The sequence below is a fragment of the Leopardus geoffroyi genome, chromosome D1 (genome assembly GCF_018350155.1).
Source record: "Leopardus geoffroyi isolate Oge1 chromosome D1, O.geoffroyi_Oge1_pat1.0, whole genome shotgun sequence".
In the NCBI taxonomy this organism is placed as follows: Eukaryota; Metazoa; Chordata; class Mammalia; order Carnivora; family Felidae; genus Leopardus; species Leopardus geoffroyi.
The window spans coordinates 30,735,774-30,758,834 of NC_059329.1; the positions used below are offsets into that span (position 1 = coordinate 30,735,774).

A 23,061-nucleotide genomic window follows, 5' to 3' on the forward strand; every position below is an offset into this window, starting at 1 on the left:
AGAGAATTTAAGACAGGAACCTTCGTGTATTAAATGTCACCTTTGCCCCCATCAAGCGACATTTCCCGTGAGTGTCAAAGGGCTACCTTTACCCTGTCAGACAGCGATCGAACGTTGTATATATTCGAATGTGGATGGTAGCCTAACGTTTATCGAACTAAAACAATAAAGGAAAACAAACAAACAAAAAAGCACTCAGAAAGTGTATCTGCAGTTCTTTTAATTCTACGGGACGTCTGGCCCCAAATTCTGGCAAAACGCCATAACTGCCATGTCAACTAAGGGAAAGGCCGGCCGCCCTTTCTACCACTGCACATGCGCTGTGAGCACACCTTCCGGCAGCCGGGTGGTGAAAGCTACAGAGGCGGAGGCGAGCGCATGCGCGCGGTGTCTTCAGCGCGTCCGGGCTGGAGACTGCGCCCCCCTCTGCACCTCCGCCCGAAGCTGCCGAAGCACCTCGGTGCGTTGCACCTCCAGAGGCCGGGGCTGGCTATCTGTGCTGCTCAGCGCCGCACCCCACCCGGTGGGCGGCTGTGGCCACGCACGCCAGGGATCTGCACTGCCCCCCTCCAATTGCATTGACCGCCCTCGCCCCTCACTGCCGCGGGCGGCTCGGGCTCACTGGACACTGGCGAGCAGCGGTGCACTGGTACCCGGGGCGCTGCAGCCGGCCCTCCCCCCTCCCCGTGGAGTCGGGAGTAGTGCAGTCGCCCGCCGTCTGGCAGCGGAGCTGGGTCCCGCGTCCAGCCCTCCGGCCTTTGCTTAGGGACCCTGATCCGCAAAGAGGAGCGGTCTTACCGAGGCCGGCCCGGCCCAGCCCGGCGGTGAGATGAGCTTCTTCGGCTTCGGGCAGAGCGTGGAGGTGGAAATCCTGCTGAATGATGCGGAGAGTAGGAAGCGGGCCGAGCACAAGACGGAGGATGGGAAGAAGGAGAAATATTTCCTCTTCTACGACGGAGAGACGGTCTCCGGGAAGGTGAGCCTCGCACTCAAGAACCCCAACAAGCGGCTGGAGCACCAGGGCATCAAGATCGAGTTCATCGGGCAGATCGGTGAGTGGGCACCCGGGCCTTCCTCCCGGCCGCGTACGCCGGCCCAGAGCGCCGACTTGGAGGCGGGGGGAGCGGGGTGGTTCGGGGCCCAGCTCCGATGAGGCCTGTGGGATTCTCTTGTCCACTGCAGTCTGAGGCCCGCCCGCCGGCGACAGCCCCTGCGTTGCCGGCTTCCCTGCCAAAAGTGACAGCGCACCGCGAGGGCGGTGGGGGTGGCTGAGGAAGACCAGGAGCCTCCCCGCCGAGAGCCTCATTGTTGTGGGTACCTTGCCCTGAGATACTCTAGTTGTCCCTTCAAGCTGCCGCTCAGCTTTGCTTCCTGCCTCCAGGATTTCCGAGTGAGACGCTTTCCTGCCATAGCCTGCAGGTGGGTTTGTTAGGGGGAGACCTTGATCCAGTACTGCTTTTACCATTGTCTGGACATCCACAGCTGTCAGATCCAAGTTAAGTTGGTCCTCTGTGCCTCACTAAGTTCACTCCCATCCACCCACTTTTCCTTTTAGATGTGGTGATGGAGAGGGCTCCCACCCTTCTCCTGTCTCACCTTAGCTCTGATCCCCTCTGTTAGAGATAGAAAAAAGTTATCTCAAAGCTAAGGAAGGGTGTTTTGAGAAAATAGCTCTGCAGTCTTCAGTCTTTCTGTCTACTTAGCTAGTGTTTCTAAGATTTATTAGAATGCTAGTTTTCAGTTGACGAATTTTCTTCTTACAAAGAAATGATCCTTCTAAGTCCAAAATTAAATGATCGGGGCGCCTGGGTGGCTCAGTCGGTTAAGTGACCAACATTGGCTCAGGTTATGATCTCACGGTTCACGAGTTTAAGCCCAGCATCAGACTCTGGTTGCTGACAGCTCAGAGCCTGAAGCCCGCTTCAATTCTGTCTCCCTCTCTCTCTGACCCTTCCCCACTCGTTCTCTGTTTCTCTCTCTCCTTCAAAAAAAAAAAATCATAATTTCTCGATGCTCTAACAATCTTCAAACATGATTATTAATAATTAAAACTAGACTTTAAAAGGCGGTAACAATATAGAAGATTTGGAAGCTGCCAGTGAAGGTGGGGTTGTCTCTAATGCTAAGACTATTTGAAGTCTTGTGTTTTTAAAAACTCTCAGGTACTTCTGAAATGCATGGTCTGTGTCATTAGGTCAGGAGTAGATTCACAGTAAATACTCCTGTGGGCTGAAAAAAGCTTCTGTCAAAGGATTCATACCCTATAACACACTCTGCATGTATAACCCTGTTCTTAAGGACTTCCTGAGAAAGCTCGTCAAATACTTTCTCTCACATCCTGAGAGTTCAACAAAGAATCTGTTCTCTCTGTTTTACAGAGGCAGGAAACACTGGCACGAGTAGGAGGAATCCTGGGAAAAAGAGTCTATGTGGATAGTGCTCTGGCTGAAGTATTTGCCTCTGGTATTTAAGAAAATGAAATCAGGTCAAATACTGGCTCTTTACATAGGAAACTTTTTTGTTATTTTAAATCCAGAATATGAGTGGCCTTTTATGTAGCTGAAGGGGGCTTGAGAGTGAATTTTATACCCTCTGTTTTTCTGCCTCTAGCTTGGATAGTGTTTCTCAACAGTAGTACTGTTGACATTTTGGGCCTGATAATTCTTTGTTGTCACATGCATTTAGCAGGATATTTACCCTGGCCTCAACCCACCAGATACCAGAAACACCCCTAAAAGGCACCCACAAAGATGTCTTGAGATATTGCCTTATATCCCGTGGAGAGTAAAATCACATCTAGTAAAGGACCACTAGGTATATGGGGTGAATCCAAAGCATTTTATGCTAAGCATATTGTATGAGATAGTTGAGAAGTCCTTGCCTACTGAGCATCTGTATTTTCAAGTAGTTTTAAAGCTACTGCATGGATTCTTTGGCTCTGTAATACAAGTGTAAACAGGCACACTCTGTGTCTTATACCATCACTACAGGTGATGATATCTCATCAATACGTGAAAGATGATCAGAATGTCCCCCACCCAGCAGTGTGACATGAGCTGTTCTTGGGGAACGGGGACAAGGCCTCCCTCTAGTTCAAGTGAAAGGAAGTTGCAGAAGCTGCTTGCTGGGCCTTCCCTGCCTGGTGTCTTGTCTAACTCCTTGAATCCCAGGACAGCAGCCCTGCCAGGTTTTCTACCAACCTTTTATCTTTCCTTGATAACTCTTCCCAAGCCTCTGAGCACTGTGGGCAGTGTTAACCCTGTGACTTTGAGGAAGCTGTGTCCCTCTCTGGGCCTCAGCTTTTTCACCTGTAAGGCAGCAATAACAGTCAGCTTGTGAGAATAATGTTGAGCTGTCAAGGGATTCTTCTTCATGCAGAGTATGATCTATTTTTGTTGACAGTCTACTGACCTCAGGGCACCAGAGCGAGGCTAGTGAGTAACTTTGCTGAGGTTGTGGTCCCGTGGTTTTCTCCTTCATTGCATCTTTGACTATGAATGAACTGGGTGGAGCTTTGGTGGAGTTCCTTGGTCTGGCTCTATGAGTGACATACAGTATAGATTTTACTGTACTGGAGTAAGAAAGTTGATATCATAGTGCTCTGTTCACCTTCCTTGTTGATTTCCATTTTAATTCAAAAGCATTCTTGTAAACCATAGTCTCTTGGGTTTGTTTCTTTCTTGTTTTCCTTCTCTCCTTCCTTTCTTACAGGGAACAGTTCCACAGCTTGAAAATCAAGTGCTTTACATAATTAACCTTTTTATCTTTATGATTAATTTCTTTTTCCTCCTGATGAATATATATTTGTCCCACCTGTGTATTCATTTGAAGGACAGACTGGTACATGATTAAGGGTCAAGCAGACAGGGTGACTTAAATTAGATAGGGCTCAGTTTATAATAGCACAGTCTTTGCTAGGGTCTTGTGAAGACCAGAGATAATATACGTGGTGCGCATCACCATATATAGGTATGCATATAGGTATCACATCATAGGTATGCAGTAAAAGGGAGTTAAGATGATCATTGTCATTTTCTCTTGACTCATCAAGAAGTTTCCAGGCACTAGACCTTTAACACATGTTACCTTGCAGTCACCCTGATTTCTGTGCAGACCATCCATAAGAAATGTTTGGACCAGGTTTGCCTCCCCTTTGGTCTGCTTGTTTGTCTCCCCACCATTGCCTTCCACTGTTTTCTGAAAGGTGTGTTAGTGCAAGTAAAAACCTATAAGAGGGACTCTACACAGAGTCTTCGCTGAGACAGCTATTTGGCCTTCTGTTGCATTGGACCTCTTTGGACCCCATTCCTCATAGTTGCCCAGACCCTACTTAGAAAAGCTGCTATCTCAGTCTTGATTTTGGAGGTCCTACCTCCAAAAGGAAGAGGGTAACTTTTGTTTCTTGTCCCTTCTCTATAACTTGCTCTCGCAGTCTCATCCGCACTCTTATATTCTGATGATTCCCAACCTCTTTCTTTGTCCTGACCTGAACTCTACTGAGTTCCATGCCTGTGTTTCCAACTGCCTGCTAGGCACCTCCACCTGGATACCCCATAGGTCCCTCTGAAACACATCCAAAACAAAACCCCTTTCTCTCTGTGCTCCAGCCTCAGCCCTGCTTCTTGTCCTGTTTGCTCCACTGTGGCCTATGTCACCTGTGTCCATTCAGCCTCAAAAATCTGGAAGCCATCTTAGACTAACTCCTCCCACATGCCCAGCTGGCTCTCCAACAACTCTCTGATACGTCCCTATTCTGTGGTTCCTCTCCATGCCAATGCTACTGCCTTTTGTAACTCTTTTGACAGCCGCTTCCTAACTGGCCTTCCTGCCTTTCCCTCCCTCATCTTTCAGTTCATTCTTGTCTTTCAGTTCAGTAAGAATGAACTTTCTAAAAGGCAGTTCTGACATTGTCAGTCCCCTCCTTAAAATTCTGCTCATCAACTTTCTATTGGTTGAAGGGCAAAAGTGTACCCAGCTCCTTCCCGAGTGGCCCTGCCTTTCTGTCCAGCCTCATCTCTCCCTTACCTTTCATCCTCACCCTTGTAACTTCCTTAAAATATGTTTCTTTTAGAATCTTGGCATCTTCCCTTTGTGAAAATCTTTCTGCAAGGTATGACCTTCTTCCCAGGCTCATACTCATTCTGAAAGCCCCCAGCAAACATGATATCCAGATGACTTAAGCCCTTCTTCCACTGTTCTTCTACAGGCCTTCCTCACTGAAAACCAGTGCGGTAGCTAATCTCTAGTCTCAGTGGCTAGCACAAAGTAGGTGCTCAATAAATAATTGCTAATGGTACATGGTCAGATCTAGGAATCAAAGGCTGTGTTCCAGATTTTTTCTTCCAACTCCTCCTAGATAAACCAGAGTTACTTGAATGAAGGAAAGGGAGAGTGCAGATTTGCTTTGCTGCTTACTGTTAGGAGACAGGGTTTCCTGCTGGTGCTGGTGGCTGAGGCATTGGTGAGCTAGGTGTGGCCCTTACTCCAGGCCACTGAGAACTAAGATGACTTACCCACTGACAGTCACCCATGCACAGCATCTTCACTGAGGGAACTAGGTACAGAAACATTAAAGCGGGTGTCAGTTTGCTTGCTTTTGCATGTTTCTTTGATCAAATTTTCTTATTCCAAGTTGAGGCAGGTTTCTCCCTGAGTATAAGAAAATATGAGTTGTGATCCACTCAGTCCTACACCGACTGCTTGGATGTTGCACTTTGAATGGTGCCCCCTGAGAGTATAAGAAGGTCTTATTTATTCACCTGTGTTGTATATGTTTTCTGTTACTTTCAGTAAGTTTTTGAGACATATTGGGTTTCTTCCTGCACCTAGTATACTTTTTCCAATGGCTTGGTCTGTTGTAACAAAACCAACAAATGTGTGGTGAGGGCATCTCCCGTGTCACTGTGACAGCTAATGGCCTACATTTTTTTTTAATGTTATGAAATATTTATTTATTTATTTATTTATTTATTTATTTATTTATTTATTTTAATGTGAAATTTATTGTCAAATTGGTTTCCATACAACACCCAGTGCTCCTCCCAATAGGTGCCCTACATTTTTAGAAGAATGCAGTGTGGTATATAAGGAGCATAGAGGGAAGTTTTTTAATTGTTAAGAGAGACTATTTTTCCGCTGCACTCATTTGGGGGGACTCTAACGCAGGACATAAGGCAGAGCTGGACCACCTTGGAGACTAATGGGGTTAAATAAACCAAAGGTAATTAGAAGGTCAAAATTACAAGGGAGAACAGACATGATTACTCCTGTCTTCCAAAGCCAAATAAACAATATTTGGATTTTTTAAAAAGTTTTTAAAATTAATGCCACTAGATGGATCTGAACCCATCAGTACTAGTCAAGTGTATACTTCTAAAAACTCCAGAGGCTTTCTGTATTTTAATTCATTAACCCATGAAAAGCTAATTAAAAGGCAATTGAGATTAAATTGATTCTGGCCTAGTAGTTGGATTGATTCTGGCCTAGTAGTGAGTTGTTGCAGGGCTTAGAGAGCCCTGGAGAGCTGTATCTTGCCGGGGATGGGGAGCCCAGGGCTGTTACTGCTCCAGTGTCTGGGAGATCTGGGTGGATGTGGCCAGCGTGAATCTTGACTGGATTGCCAGTCAGCAAACAGTGGCCGGAAAAATCAGGATGAAGACAAGGCTCTTTGGAAGTCTTTTTGCCCTTGCTGACTTAACTTTCTTCTAAGACCTGCGTGAAGCTTGGACCAGACGTGGTTCCAGCCCTGTAGCAGGTCTCAGGTCGTCTCTAATGGTGACCCTGTGATGCAAAGCTCGCTCAATTTCCTTCCAAAGTGGCAAATTCACTCCTTATCCGTTGGTGGCAAGTTTCATCATGAAAACATCCCAACTACAAAAGTTACTTCCTCCTATTGGACTGAGAAAGACAATCAAGACAAGGAAGTTACCACAACAAAAAACATGGCCAGTTCCTACTTCTAGCTTGAGATGGCTTGTTGCTGAGGGCTTTGGAGTTTGGAGAGAACTAGAGATGAATTGTCACTGCATCTTTGAAATAGATACAGGCCATTTATAGTCTCTTGACAGCTTAAACCTCTTGCTAAAACAGCATTGGGATTTCTGTTCTAATTTATGTGAGAGAAAACCAGACTTTCTGGCAAATAGTGAAGTATGGCTGCTATTTCTGCCCCTTTGCACCACAATGTTTGCAAAAGCATTGCAAATGGCTTATAAATTATAAATTAAAAAGCCCAGTCCAGCCCCACTCAGACTACACACTGGCCACTGTTCCATGACAATGTAGGAGCTAGTATTAACATGTGTCCAGGGAGAAAAGCACTAAGGAGAATGTGACACTATGCAGGGAAGGACCTCTCTTACCAAAGGTGGCCACAGCCAGGTGCCCTTGCTGGGTCAGGCAGAATGTTGCTAGGATCCCCAGATTCTGGCAGTCTGCATGTTCTCTGAACGCTCTCAGGTCCTTCTCTGTTGTTTCTCATGTTGCCTTTGGGCTCTGTGATCACAGTTGTATATTTTTCCATCCTTGTCTTTCCATCCTTTTCTTGACTCTGGGATTTCTCATTTAAAGATCATGTTTACTAGGGCTCTGCCTTGCCTGCTTCTGTACCCTGAAACTATGGGCAGAGTCCAGTGCTTGGGAGCTAAGACACCAGGTCCCCCAGTTAAGGGGTCAGTTCCCACATAGGCTCCAGGACCATCAACAAGGACTTGTATAGCAGCAGATCCAGGAGAGTAAGTGAAGGTGGCCTTGTCACCGAGGCTCTTCCCACCTACTCACTGCACTTCCTTGCATTTATTGGGGGGGGGGGGGGGGGGGGCGGCGGCACAGTTCTTGGATTTTAAAACTAGCAATGGATTGCTCACCTTTCCCTGTCCTTTCCCTTATTGTTTGTAAGTGTCATCTCCCATTTAGTGACTTTGTGGAGTATTACTCACCACCCAGAATGCTACTTGCTACTCTGATTCCATTTAGTGTTTGGAAGAGAGAATGGATTGTTTGTAATATAAAGTGGATCAAAGTGTAACTACATAGGAAATCAGCAGCAAGCTGTAATCACAGAATACAATGTAAATTAATGCAGAAGTGGCACTAGTTTGGGATTAACCATGCTGCTGCCACCTTCCTGAGTTGCATAAATCTTAACGACAGAGCCCACTTTGCTTTAGAATGCTTCCTTGTCTGGGGGGGGGGGAGGGGGGAAGGCTTCTTATGGAATAGGTTTGTCAGAACCAGCTCCTCAGGCAGCAAGGGGTTGATTTTGCACTCAGACTGAAAGCACTGCTTGAAACCATTTTCTCTTTCTGGGCATGGTTCTCCCCTGGGGCAGGGCTGGACACTGCATTTCTTGGGCCCAAAGTTTCAGTCCTGATCAGGGCTTACATCTTGTGCTGTCTGAGGCTGACCTGAGCAAATGCATCTCTGCCCCACTGCCCTGATGCTCTGGTTATCCCTGAGAGAGATTACCTGCTGTGCTCTGGAGATATGGGAGCTGGTTTGGTAGGCGGTTGTCCCAGACACTCCTCTCCATGGACCTGTTTCTTTATCCCCAAGCAGCCAATAGCAGAAGGAGTGAGTGTACTCCAGCTGCTCCATGTTCCCAGTTGGTCTACCCTATCACAGTTTGCAGCCTCACATAGGACCGGAGCCCAGAAATGCTTGAGATGTGGTACCTTGACTGTAATGTGGCCATATATACTCATAGTCAGTATTAAGTGTCCCCTCTGCACAGCCAGGTACTGAGGAGGTGCCAGGAACCTGGGGATATAGGCCTTATCTCTAAAGACCATGCATATAGAGTATCCTCAAATAGCAAAGTACAAATAGGTACAAAATAATATAGGATAAATTGATAACATGAACTTATAATTAAGACTCGAATGCCAGAACTATTTCTAGAGGAGGATGAATTTAGAGCAGTGCTGCTTCTCAAAGTGTGGTCCCTGGACCAGCAGTACTAGCATCCCCTGAGGGCTTGTTAGAAATGCATATTCTTGGGCCTCACCCCAGACACTAGAAGTGAGGCTGAGCAATCTGGTTTTAACAAACTCTCCAAGTGATTTTGGCACTCCCTGAAGTAGAGGAACCCCTGATTTAGATGGAGGGAATAACATTAAAACTTCTGCGTCAAATTGGCCACATGGATTCCCTTGAGGGATAGTAGCAGCCAGCAGCTAATATGTTTTGAGTATTTACTATCTATTGGGTACTATTCTGAGTCCTTTACCTGCATTACTTCCTCTAATTCTTATAGAACCTTACGAAGTGGGTTATGTTATTACTCCCATTGTACCAGGTCATAAAAACAGATTCATTCTAGCAGGAGATCTCTAATCTCAGTTTTGCAGCCAACTCTGAGATTCTAAGCCAATCATTTAACCATGCTATGTCTCAGTTTCCTTCTCTGTTAAATGGGTGATAAGGCCTGTCCTAGATACTTCAGAAGATTATTATAAGGAAGATAGGATTAAATAACTATGAATATGCTTTCAAAAGTTAGAAACAGTTTTAGAAATGTTTTTAAAATTGTGGTGTTTTTGTTACCGGTTCCCCCGATATATCTCTTAAACTACCAGCCTGTTGTGCTAGAGCAGAGTTATATTGGGTTTTTAGTGTGCCACAGAATTTCTCTATATAAAACCGAGTGTTTGGAAAGTGGGGAGGGAAGGAGACCAGTATATGGAGAATGCAGTGCAAGAGCGGGATTAGGAAAAGAAAAGGAGTCAAAAACAAGGCTGGGGGAAGTTTGTTTTGGAGAGAGATCTCTCAGAAGCGGGGGTCCTGCAGCCTGGGATCCCCCTTGTTAAGCCCTGTGTAGCTTGGGGTCCGGTTGTAGAGGCTGACGCTCTCTCTCCAGAGCTCTACTATGACCGTGGGAACCACCATGAGTTTGTGTCCCTGGTGAAGGATTTGGCCCGGCCCGGAGAAATTAGCCAATCACAGGCCTTCGACTTTGAATTCACCCACGTGGAGAAGCCCTATGAGTCATACACAGGCCAGAATGTGAAGCTCCGGTAAGTTGTTAAGTTGTGTCTGCTCTTTCCCCACCTTGTCCCTGCTGTTTCCCCACCTCACCCCCGAAGCTGTCTACATTTGAGTCTTTTTATATAGGTATTGAGAAGGAAGAGAACTGAGAGCAGTGGCATGCTGGTAAATGTTTAACAATGGACTCTCTGGGAGGAGAAGCCCTAGTTTATAGCATTTGTCAGTTTCTGTCATGTAAATATTCCTACCGTGGCCAATTTCAAGCTCCCAACCTGAGGTGCCTGATTACAGAGTTGGGGAGAGATGTACGGTAATCACCTTTACATAGCATTACTGTCAGACACTAGATTTTAATTCTCCTAAAAGCAGACAAAATCAGTAAACTGTAGCAAGATTATTAAGAAGCAATGAGTTTTGAGTATGTATTACCTTTGTTTTTAATAGAATCCATTTAAGTTTAGGTAATTTAGGTTTTTTTAATTTATGTTTATTTTTGAGAGAGAGAGAGAGAGAGAGAGGGAGGGAGGGAGGGAGGGAAGGGCAAAGAGAGAGGGAGACACAGAATTCGAAGCAGGCTCCAGGCTCTGAGCTGTCAGCACAGAGCCCAATATGGGGCTCAAACTCACAGACCACAAGATCATGACCTGAGCCGAGTTAGACGCCCAATCGACTGAGCCACCCAGGCACCCCAAGTTTAGATAATGTTTAAAAATTGCTATATTTAACAACCAGTTTATAAAATTCCTGAAAACTGAATAGTCAGCTTTCATACACTGGGATGAGCTGTATCCCAGCACACCATGGGCTGCACATCAGGACCTGCGAATCCTCGGTCCAGCTCTGCCACACAGCAGCAGTGGGATCCTGAGCTCTTGCTTGAAAAGTAGGTAATAGATTTGGATTCTAGTTCTAGGCCTGTCCTCCACCTTTTGGGGTGACAGGAGAATAAGACATAACACAGATTTTCAAAAAATTTAATAAACACAATTTAAGTACATGGGACTGTTTTTATTCTTCTGGTTTCTGAGGATAGGGACTGATTCCAGGGGCCTCTTGGGTTAAAAAAAAAAAAATCCAGGGGGCGCCTGGGTGGCTCAGTTGGTTAAGCGTCTAACTTCAGCTCAGGTCACGATCTCATGGTCCGTGGGTTTGAGCCCCACATTGGGGCTCTGTGCTGACAGCTCAGAGCTTGGAGCCTGTTTCAGATTCTGTGTCTCCCTTTCTCTCTGCCCCTCTCCTGCTCACCCTCTGTCTCTCTCTCTCTCTCTCAAAAATAAACATTAAAAAAATTTTTTTAAAAATTAAAAAATCCAGAGCAGCTCTAGACTCTTGGATGTAACTTGAGATTATGTGAAGTTACTGGGATAAAGCCAACTTCCTCCATCACTCTGGACACCTGGCTCCAGGTTTGATGCCACCTTAAGATCAGCTCATCTTTATCACCTCAAGGCCTGGTTTTCGGATGGTGCGGACTACAGCAAGACCTTTCCTTTCCTTCTGTCTCCCTGGTCTCCTCTCTTCCGTCAGAAGAGTGATTGTAGGCTCTTCTTTTTCAATCTTTGCAGAGAGGTCTAAATACTGACGTTACCCAAACTAAAGACAGTGTTTCCTAATTGCATTCAGAAAAGGCTACAACAGTAGCCTGTCTAGTTGTCACCTAAACTTGCCTGTGGGACTTACTGTTATTTAATTTAGTATTTTCAGTGGATTGCTCTTAAATGTTTTTAAGTCAGAAATAAAGATGTTGAAAAGAGTGGTGATACTTCAGAATATGAAAAATAGGATTACCATATGATCCAGGAATTCCATTCATGGGTACACACCCAAAAGAGGTGAAAGCAAGGGCTCAAACATCAGTGTACACCCACACTCATAGCAGATTGTTCACAATAGCCAGGTGGACCAACGTAAGTTCCATTAGCAGATAAATGGATACACATACAGTGGGATATTATTCAGCTCTAAAAAAGGAAGAAAATCCTGTCATATGCTACAACATGGGTGAACCTTGAAAACCTTATGCTAAGTGAAATCAGCCAGCATAAAAAGACAAATACTGTATGATTTCACAACAATGTGAATATGCTTAATGCCACTGAAGTATGATTAAAATGTTAAATTTTGTTGTATATATTGTAGGGGAGGAAAAGGGTTTTTTCCCTTTTTTGATCTTAAGTCGACTGGCTGAGGTTCTGCAAATCAGACTGACAGAAGACAGGCTAGCAAGAGAAAAGCAGACCAATTGATTCACATGTGCATTGTGCATACACACAGCGATTGGTCATGCAACGGGGTGGTTAGAACTCGGAGCTTACATGAGCATCTTAACAGAATAATAATTTCACAGAGAAATGACGAAACAAAGGAAAGGGACTTTGAGCTTTTAGGGGCAACAAATTCTGGGAAGGTAAATATATGGGGGAAACAAATGGAAAGTAAGAGTTTGTTTAGTAAGATTTGTTATGTAGATTTCTCTAGTGCAGTCTCTGGGCTGATAACAGTTGTCTCTGATGATTAAGAATGTTCTGCTCTTCCTGCTAGAGAGTGGGGAGGGCAGAGAGTTTTTCTTGTGTCTGCTTCTTATTGCTGTATATAATCCTATACCAGAGTGGCATATTTTGGAGTGGCATACTCTAAATCCCTTCTGTATTTTACCACACACATGCACACACAAAATGAATAAAAGAGAAAAAAAGTGTTGCTGTCCAATTAGATGAAGACTTCAGGATTCATGTTGAGAAAGAGAGGAGGTCAAGAAGAGAAAATTAGTTAAGGGAAGTTTATAAATTTCAGTTCCAGATTAAGGGCTTTTATCTTATCAGGCAGAGGGAAAACATGAAAAGATCATTCTGGACTCCTCTTTCTTTATATTTGGTTGAGGGAGTGGTTCTTTTGGACAATTAGTTTAAAGTCAACCCACACTATTTGATGAATGGTGCAGAGACAAAATTGTTAGAAGGCTAGTATGAGGTTCTTCCTAAGCATCTTACCTTAGTAGACACAATGGGACCAGGCAGAAAATGAGGAATTTAATAGATATCAATAGAATTGACCAGTGAGTGGAGATGCAAACATATGGCTATCAGAAAGAAGAGATGACTTATATTTTAAATGATTCATCCAATTTTAAAGCCTGCAGCACTGGCAGAATGTGTGAAAGTTCACTAGACAGTTGGAAATGCAAGCCTGGCACTCAGGACAGAGAAATGCACTGTTGAGAGTCCTCTGCTCAGGGGTAAAAGCTGGTACATTTTTCAAGAAGGAGAGCTGAGGGAGAAGAGCCCAGGCAGGATCTATTGGGGCATTTGGTGGGGGGATAAGAGGGTGGGGTGGGGAGAGAAGCAGGGTAAAGCCCTCTTGTGGAACTATAGGAAGAGCATTTCAAGGAAAAGGAGGAAGTATTATACACTCCAGTGTAGAAACAAGCTAAAAGAAAAGACCGCTGGATTTAGAAACTAGGGGACCATGTGTTACCTTCAGGAGGACAGTTTCTGGTGGTGGAGACAGAAGCCAGGGGTGAGTAGTAGTGACTGGAAAGAAGCTGCAGTAGTTAGAACAGGACCCCTCAGTGACAGCTGTTCCAGAAGAACAGTCAAGAGTGTAAGACCTGGAATGTTGGGGAATTGATGAGTTTGGGACTTTGTATAAACTCAAAGAAGGAGGACTTTATTGGAGAGAGATTCAATATGTTGAGAAAATGGGAAAACTTGAAGAGTCAAAATACCAGACAGTGGTTCTCCACCAAGGCTCCTGTATTAGAATCACCTGGGTGGTTTTAAAAAATGTTGATGCCTATGTCCCTCTGTGGAGCAGTTACATGTCAGCTCTGCCTGGGCATCAGGATTTTGGAAGCTGCTCCCCCCCCACCACCCCAGGGTGATTATAATGTGCACCCAGAGTGAAAGTCATTCTGCCTGATGGAGGAGGAGAAAGGTCTTGAGAGACCGAGGTGCCGTTGGAAGGAGGAAAGGATGGGCAAAGATACAGATGCACATTTAAGCCCTAAGTTAGACACAGCACAAAGCAGAGAAGGGAGAGAATTAGAAATCTTGACTTGGAAGGCCTTCCTCTTCTCAGTAGAGTAAAAGCTGTGAATCCCACAGAGAAGGGGAGAGGAGGCTTGAAAGCCTGAACAATTAGAAAAGGGTTAGGGACAAATAAGTCTTGGGGAATGTGGCAGAAGTTACTGAGATGAATAAAAGGGTTGCCAAGCATCAGTCAGGGCCACACAAAGGAGAGTAGCCTAAATGTGTGATCTGGTTAGCAGTTTTCTCCAGGAACAGTTGACAGGTGATGCAGATTATCTAAGTTTTATTAAGAAGAAGATATTAAAAGGGTGTTCATTCACTGGGTATTAGCACAAAGTAAGTCCAGGGGACACGGATGCTGGGGATCGGCTGCACTAGGGTGGCTGACTGGAGAGGTCAGGCTTGGCTTACTAAGCCCTTCAGGGGCCATGTCTCTCTGTTCTTCCCTACTTGTCTCCTACTGCAGCAACACCTCCCCAAGGATCCACAGTTCAGCCAGAGACTCTCTTTGTTCAAGACCTCTCCCACCTCTGCTGCTTTACTTGTAAGGTCTGCTCTGCCTGAGTGCCCTTTTCTCTCTCTCTAGCACTTGATTCCTCTATCTGATTTAGCATTTGCTCTGTGTTCTAATTTTTCTGTTTGTTGACCCACCCTCCCCAGTGGACCGTGAGCTTCCCATGAAACTATATCTTATTCATCCTGTGCCAAACAATAAACGTTTGCTGAATGAAGAGCTGACTTACTTTCTCCATTCCCTATTTCTCCCATTTAACTCGAAGGACTTGGAAAATGCTTATTGATTGAATATTGTTAAGTAAACAGGCATGCAAATAGAAGAGTGTAAGACAAATCCCTGTGCCTGAAAAGCCAGGAGTTAGTTGAAGAAGTAAAACCCGTACACAAATATACATGGTAGGCAGTGGTAAGGAGCATGAAAGGCATAGGATAACTTGCTATAGGCATATAAAACAGAAACCATTTTTATTTAGGGCAGTGTTCTCAGCTCAGAGGATGGGCTTGAAAAGGGATTTGAGGGAAGGTCTTTGAACTCCCTGGAGCTATAATTACAAAATTTCATGTTATAAGTGCGTATGTTCATTTTTGTTTGTTTTGTTTGTTTGTTTGTTTTTCCGGGAGAAGGGTCCACTGAGGTAAATTCTCAAAGGAATGCAAAGCCCCAAAGGTGAACCACTGCAAGGGCTTTTCTCCAGTGGCCCTGTTTGGTGAGTAAATCAAGGCAGCATCTAGAAACCAGAAGTGTTCACAATACGTCTATCTCCTATAGGTATTTCCTTCGAGCCACCATCAGCCGCCGTCTCAATGATGTTGTCAAAGAGATGGACATTGTAGTTCATACACTCAGCACATATCCAGAGCTGAACTCTTCCATCAAGATGGAGGTTGGGATTGAGGACTGCCTGCACATTGAGTTTGAGTATAATAAGTCCAAGTAAGTGTCTGGGGCCTCATGGTTGTGAACTATTGAGGGAGGTTAATAAGATAGTACTTAATGAGAATGCAAGCTGGTGGAGTCCTGGCCTTGGCTGGCTTGAAGTGACGTGTTCACTGACATGGTACCATGAATATATGTGCCAGGCTGGTAAAAGGTAGATAGAGTAGGAAATCAAACTTCATTCTACTTAAACTAAACTGTTTGCAGTTAAAAAGGTACATTTAAGTCAAATACCCCGCATTGTCTTTCAGAGTCAAGCTAGACAAATTTGAGGTTGTTTTGGTACAGTTCTTGCCTTCTAAGGATGACCACGAAGCATCTCAGAATACCATTCCTGTTATCATTTGTGTCTGATCTACAATATGTCTTTACAGATCAATGTGAAGAAACCAAACACTGGCCACAGTTTGTTGCTTCCTCCTGAGCTTAAATGAATTGTAGCAAAGAACACCTCTTTATAAATGTCTTTAAATTTTAGCTGGCAAGTTGGGAAGCCATGTCTATTTTAAACTGTGTTTGCTGTCTGAACGTGAAACTATTTAAGTGCTTGTAAATCACAAAACTTACTGACACTTCAAAAATGTACCACAGACATCTTTCTTTTCAGTATATACATTTCTGAAAACGTTTGAAAATCAAACATGCAAAGTAAAAGTGTATTCTATTCACAGAAAGCTAAAAAAAAGAAATTAGGGTCTCTAACTAGGGTTCTCACTAGGGAGACCCTCACATCAGACCCACTGTTTTCAAGAGCAACAGGGTTGTCGGGGGGAGGCAGGGGGGTGTTGTTGAGCCAATTGGCTCTCCTGTGAAGGGAGAGGAACAGGGCTTTTTAAAAAACTAGCAACATACATGGTTCCTAGAACAGGGGTGAGGGAAAGGCATATTTTTTTCCCCTGCCCTCTGGCCTGGAACCACTTGTGATCCAGAACGGGCCCTGCTTGGCTGGTCCCACCTATGGAATGGGGTGAGGCAAGCTGGGAAGGGGTGTTGATCTGCCCCAGGCAAGGACACGTAAGGAAACAGCCTTCTTCCACTTTCTCCTCATAGTCTCAGGGCTCTTTGGGCCTTCTGGAAAGGAGTGCCCACCAGTGCATGCCCACCAGTGCAAAAGTGCATGCCCACCAGTGCTCCAGCCACCTGGTAAAAGGGGTAGTTGGCAGGCAGTGCTACCTTGTGGAGCTCAAAATAGCGGTCAGTCAGCAATATGTTCAGGACCAAGCATGGTATGTGAAAGGCACTTCAGGGAGTCTATTTCATAACATCAAGAACTGGGTGTTCAGACCTGTCCTGCCCTCTCAGCAGGCTGTGCTGTGCAAAAGCAGTCTAATGGAGAGCCTAATCCCATTCTGCCATTAAGGATTGCCCTTGGGGTAAGATTAGCAGGTAACACTTTTATGCCTCAGGTTCCTCACCTGAAAACTGGAGTCCTGGATCAGGATAATGGGCTTCAAACACATACAGAAAGGATGAAGTGAAAGAAGAGCCAGGAACCAGGGTTCTATGCCCTCCAAAGGAGTGATACTTTTATGTTTTTCACATTTTAGTGCTTCCTTGTAGGATTTCATTGAGAATAAAGGAATTTCCAGGGCACCTGGGTAGCTCGGTTGAGAGTCCAGCTTCAGTTCAGGTCAGGATCTCAAGATTCATGGGTTCGAGCCCCATGTTGGGCTCTGTGCTGACAGCTCAGAGCCTGGAGCTTGCTTCGGATTCTGTGTCTCCCTCTCTTTTCCCCTCCCCCTCTCGTGTTCTATCTCTCTCTCTCTCTCTCAAAAATAACATTAAAAAAGATTTAGAAGAAAAATGTTTAGTTTTTCAAAATTTGAAAACCCTTAGAATCTATGATCTCTCAGCATTCCTTCTAAAATGCTGGGAGTGGCCTACGTGCTGCTTTTGTAAGTGTTTTTAGGTTATCTACTGAGAGTGTCTGCAGTCTTCCCAGTTAGACTGTAAGCAGAAAGGCACAATGAAATAGAGGGGAGAAGACAAGCCTAGAAATTAGGCACCTGGGCTTACACCCTGTGTCTGTCCCCTCCTCAAATCTGGTGCAGGTTTGAACCAGGGGTTCAAGATAGGGGTTCTATCTTCTTTGAACTTTCTTTTCTTCACCTGTAATATAAGGAGGTTGAATTCTAAAGTCCCTGTCAATACTTACGTCCATGATTCTGAGCTTCAGGTTTGAAGATTTTCCCCTCTGCCTGCATGTGCACACACAGACCACTGGTACTACAGACTGACTCAAAAGCTTGAAAGGTCAGAAAGCATCGTGCAGCATGGCCGAATTCACAACAGCTCACAGAGCACACACCATGTCAACAGGGCCCAGAGAGAAGGTGCCCATGGAGCAGTATGCATGCCCTGGCCTGTCACATCCACAGCAGACGAAGCTGCTTGCTGCAGGCCACCAAGGCCCACTTCCCAAAAGACGCCTTGTGGAGTTCAGAGACAGAGAGCAAGACCTGGTTCCTGTATTTGTGGGGCTGGACTCCCATACATCAGGACATCTGAGACAACACATACACAAATACACAAGGCATAAACAGAATTAAAGCACTGGGGAGATAGATCAGATGAGCATATAACATGTAGGAAAGACGTCCTGTGCTTACATACGGAAGAATGGAAGGGATAGGGACTACTGTGATTCAAGTAAAGAGCATAGTGGGAAATCATTCTGCAGTGGCAGTTGTGGTGAAAATATGAGTGAGTGTGCACCATGACTCCCCATCTTTAGCCAGCCTGCATGGCGGCGCCCCTGTCCTGAAACCCAGAAGGCCTGGAAATGTGCACAGGTCAGTTGCTGTACATACATCTTGTTTTCTGTGCTTTCTCTTCCCCAGATACCACTTGAAAGATGTCATTGTAGGGAAGATCTACTTCCTGTTGGTGAGAATCAAAATCAAGCACATGGAGATAGATATCATCAAGCGGGAAACGACAGGCACAGGCCCCAATGTGTACCATGAAAACGACACGATAGCCAAGTATGAGATCATGGATGGGGCGCCCGTGAGAGGTGAGCATCCTGGCCCCCACGCCCACAGCCACCTCCCCTGTTCTCCCAGGCCCAGCATGGAATTATGGAGGGGCCTGGGGTGGTTATACTGCTAAAGTAAGATTGCCTATTCACCTATAATTTCTCATCTCTAATTGTTTACTGTGGATCCCAATAAAGAGGAAGAGAAGGGCTGGGTGTATGGAACTCCAAGCTCCTTCTCTACCTTCACCCAGAAGAGCTCCACCTTGGCCTCGTTTACCCATTGAGCTTGTACTGGAGATTTCATCTTAAGAGTTACACGTCTTAAAAACAACAACAACAACAAAAGCTTGAAAAGTACTGGTTTAGCAGATAGTTTGCACATTTTACCTACTGACATTCTTTGCTACTAGGGAGCAAGATATTAATGCAGAATAATCATTTTTGTTCCTTAGTTCTAGCTCTTGTGAAATGACTCATTCTCTGAATTCATTCACCAAGTGCACATACTCCATCCAGCACTACCAGGTGCCACAGACCACACCAGGAACGGGACAGAAACAGTGCGCCTCCGCCCCACCCACCCCAGAGCTGACATTACATCTAGAGTGAATGGAGTTGCAAGCTTTGTTATTTGGGGAGTCTGTGATTATTTGGGAGTAGCAATCATTTATGTTCTTCTGGCCCTGCAGCCATTGATGATGAAGAATATATTTTTTCATTTAGAAGTGCTTGGTGATGCCAAGGTTTTATTCAGTTTATTCCTACATGTCTTCCATGTGGAAGGAGGGGACAATGACCGCCGATTCTTGGGCATCATCATTCTAGGTCCTTGCAGGGGGATAGGACTGAACTCTCCTGACTCTCTGCATGTTCCATTTTTTTCACCAGCTGTACAAGTAAACCCACTTGTCATTTCCCCTGAGAAATAAGACAAAACAGTAGATAATTAAAAGTGCATTTATATTTAGCTTAGGCTACATTATAAGTTTGGCCTTTCTCAGTAGAATTACTGTCCTAATTTCATTTCTCTTAAATTAGGAAAGGCACAGTGTTAGAGCTGGAAGGGACCTAAAATATCATGTAGTCTGATTCCACAGTTTTCCACATGAGAAAATTAGGGTCCAGAGAAAGCAATGGACTTACACAGAAGTCATACAACTGGTTAATGGAGAACTGGGACCAGAATGAGGATTTTCTTTTTCAGATCACCATACCACCCTGTTTATCCATCTTAGAGTGGGATGTGTTTTGCGGGGCATACACCATTTAGTTTGGAGGAAGGTGGCGTTGAAATTGCTGACTGACATGATGAGTTAGCTGGGGTTGGCAATTGGCCTGTTAAAACACAACAACTAGACACATTACATATAATCGAAAGATGCTTAGCAGTAGTATCCTGTGCTGTTCATACTCACTGGTCTCTATGTGGAAACTGAGAGAAGATGCAATAGGACCTGGAATCGAATTGCAGAGTCACGTTTTTGCTTCAGAAGATCACTGAGCCACAGAATGCAACTTCCCAAAGGCTAGAAGCATTCCCTTGAGTGTGCCATGACACGCTCAGGTGGCGCCTCCCTTGCTGTGGGCAGAGAGTGACTTGGTGTAAGGTAGGGTGGGTCACTTTGCCCTTTGCTCTGACTTCTGCCTGGCCCTTCCAGGAGAGTCCATCCCGATCCGGCTCTTCCTGGCGGGCTACGAGCTCACCCCTACCATGCGGGACATCAACAAGAAGTTTTCCGTGCGCTATTACCTCAACCTGGTACTGATAGACGAGGAGGAACGACGCTACTTCAAACAGCAGGTGAGGCCCAGGTACCTCCCTGAGACCCCTGGCTGCCCTAGAGCCAGCACAGGAAGGGCATCATCCCTGTGAAGATCAGGTTCCATTTCTGACGGATTAAGTGGAGTGGTATAGGGGAGAGAGTTTATTAGTCTCTGTGCCACTTGTTGGTTCACTGAGAGGGAATCCCATGACAAGAATGAGGGTCCCTACTTGACATCTCAAATTCGCTTTCACAGGCCCAAGGCCAGTGACCACTCTGCCCTTCCTGCCCAAACCAGAAGGAGCCCTGGGTGGTGTGGACAGTGGCTATCTTTGGTGAGAGAGGAGCAGAGGAGGTTTTGCTAAGATTCCTGGGAGAAAGTTAGAGCCTCTGGGAACCCCACCCTCATGCCTCCCTCTCAAGATATCATGTCACCTCCTTCTCCCAATTCTGCAGGAAGTGGTGTTGTGGCGGAAGGGTGACATTGTACGGAAGAGCATGTCCCATCAGGCAGCCATCGCCTCACAGCGCTTCGAAGGCACAACCTCCCTGGGTGAGGTGCGGACCCCCAGCCAGCTGTCTGACAACAACAGCAGGCAGTAGGCCCCCAGGGCCAAGAAGTTGCTGGGCTTCCACCCAGCACCCCCGTCTACCAAACACCAGCGGCTGGGGGAGGGGAGGATGGTGTGATGTTCAACTGACCCGTTACTTGCAACCTGAAAACAAATCATGTTTTGACTTAAATTCTTTTTTTCTGAAGAACCTAAGGGGCTTGGGTTGGGAGGCAGTCTCCTTGAGATTCTGCGGCTGATGTGAGAACAGGGAGAGGTAGCATTCTGGTAGCTGGTCTCTCTGGGGAAAAGAGCCTTTTGTTGAGGCCTTCCATGGGGGACTGCCTCACATCTTGCAGGGGAGCAAAGAGCAGGCATCCTTGGATCCTGGGTCTCTGAGCTTCCTGATACAGGATCTGAGCATGTCCCTGGGATTCTGAACTGCCAGTGGGGCCAGGGGGTAGTCCTATCTTATTCTCCCCTCTGCTGTGTCTGAGGTAGTGGCCAAAGAAGCTGGTCCTTCCCCATCCTAAATGGCAGCAGGGAGACTCAAGATCAGGAAGCTACCTCTTTGGGAGTCTTGGATGTGGTGCTTTGACGTTTCCACAAGCCACCTCCTTTCTGGCCTTTCTCTCACTGCTGGGACCCAAGCACCTCCCTTCTCCATCTTCTATGGACTCTTGTCAGTAACGTCCTGGAACAGAAGCTTGTGGAAGGGCCTTTGGCTGTTGTCCCCTCACCTGTGAGAAATTCTGGGCAGAGACACCTGGGGTTATTGTCATGCATGGATGGCAGCAGTGTTGGATATAAGAGGCCAAGCTAGAAGTATGGTGACTATGTGTGGTTGCAGTCTGCCTGCACCCCATGACTGCACTCTCCAGCCCTGAGGGCTGGGTGGCTCTAGGATACTGCTGTGTGCCACAGCAAGCCCAAATAAGGGCATGTGTTTCCTTTAAGAGATCCCGGGAAGGCCTTGATCTCTTTGCTTCCCTAAGAATGGATCCTCATCACTCCTTGCTCTCCCTTCATTTAATTTGTGGGAAGTAGGGCTTGTAAGTTTTGTTCTTACTGTCACCCATGCCCCTTCATTCTCTGAGTTTCAGGAGGGAGAGGAGAGCCTCAGCAGAAGACTCTGCTACACAACTTCAGAATAATTCTGCTTGCCAAATTATGTCTTCACCTTCACCAGTTGGCTGACCAGACTTTAGGACCATTGATGTTTTTGTTTAAAAACATACAGAAACTCTTGTGGGTATTCTTGTTACATGAAAGGAAAGGGGACCTTCCCTCTGTTGCACTGTGCTCGGGCCTATTGGAGTAAAGGTGTTGACATCCTTTTCTGCCTCATCTGGAAATGACCTATTGGCCTTCCTTCCCTTCAGGCAGACCCCATTGGCCAATAAGTCCAATATCTGTGGGTCTGAGTTCTCTATATTTTGGAAAGTAGGGGTTTTGTTCCTTTGTCATCTTTTAGTGTGGAAAATGGGGACTCCTCTTTTCCTCAGAAATCAGTGTAGTCGTGGGCCTCTGACTGGGCAGGGCTCATGGGTCAGGACTGAGACTGGGGGAGAAGACACTGGGATGACACTAGAGGTTGACTGGGGACAGCAGAACCACAGAAGGTAAGGTGGCTCCCCCCCATGCTGGACCCCGAGTTCAGGTGCGACGGACAATCTCATGGGAAGAGAATCACCCATCCAGCTGCCCCTGGATTATCAAGTTTGGAGTTTAAGGATATGGGGGAGGCAGATTGTGTGCTCCTTGCCTTTTCCAGATCATGAGATTAGGCTCTGGTGTGCCTCCCATAACAGCTGGTATTCTAACTAGAAAGTTCCTCTGCCTCCCAACTGATAACCCAAATTCATTTTCCAACTTTCCTAACATCTTAAACTTTTTTTTCTGGGAGAACTAGAGGATAGAATTTGCTTTTATTCTCTCAGGAGCTGTGCACAAGCCAGGTCTTCTGTTTTCTCTCACTCTGCCCCCATTCTCTACTTCTCTATGCGACTGTGGAAGTGAGAGGAGGGACCGCCCCCTCCTTTAAAGGTCCCCATACCTGGGAGTGCATAGGTACTAAACCAAGCAGTGCAACTTGTAATTAAGCAGCTGCAGTGTTTACATGTTTCTTAATGTGTCGTCTTTTCAATGGCTGTATTTTAAAAAAAAAAAGAAAAAAAAAAGAACACTTGTTTCAATTGTCTCTCTGATTAAAGGAAGCCCCTGTGGCTTGGAGGCATTGTGCCCATGGTCCACCAGGTTCTGTGGTTTCTTCTGTCTTATACCGTCTTATACTCACACAAAA

At 45.7% G+C, this 23,061-nt stretch overlaps 1 protein-coding gene across 1 annotated transcript; it reads left to right on the forward strand.

The window, feature by feature from the left end:
- The first annotated feature begins 345 nt into the window (after positions 1-345).
- Positions 346-23,014, forward strand: VPS26B (VPS26, retromer complex component B). Its single transcript, XM_045483527.1, has 6 exons — positions 346-1,052; positions 9,857-10,013; positions 15,298-15,462; positions 18,306-18,481; positions 20,104-20,246; positions 20,665-23,014. Exons 1-6 carry the CDS (start codon positions 830-832, stop codon positions 20,809-20,811), a joined length of 1,011 nt encoding a protein of 336 aa, XP_045339483.1. The 5' UTR covers positions 346-829; the 3' UTR covers positions 20,812-23,014.
- The last annotated feature ends 47 nt before the right edge of the window (positions 23,015-23,061 follow it).

Bases quoted from the DNA above. Each gene is read 5' to 3' on its own strand.
- VPS26B (XM_045483527.1), top strand. From the start codon at position 830: ATGAGCTTCTTCGGCTTCGGGCAGAGCGTGGAGGTGGAAATCCTGCTG. The intron at 1,053-9,856 runs GTGAGTGGGCAC...CTCTCTCTCCAG, and splicing joins CGAGTTCATCGGGCAGATCG to AGCTCTACTATGACCGTGGG. The intron at 20,247-20,664 runs GTGAGGCCCAGG...CCAATTCTGCAG, and splicing joins GACGCTACTTCAAACAGCAG to GAAGTGGTGTTGTGGCGGAA.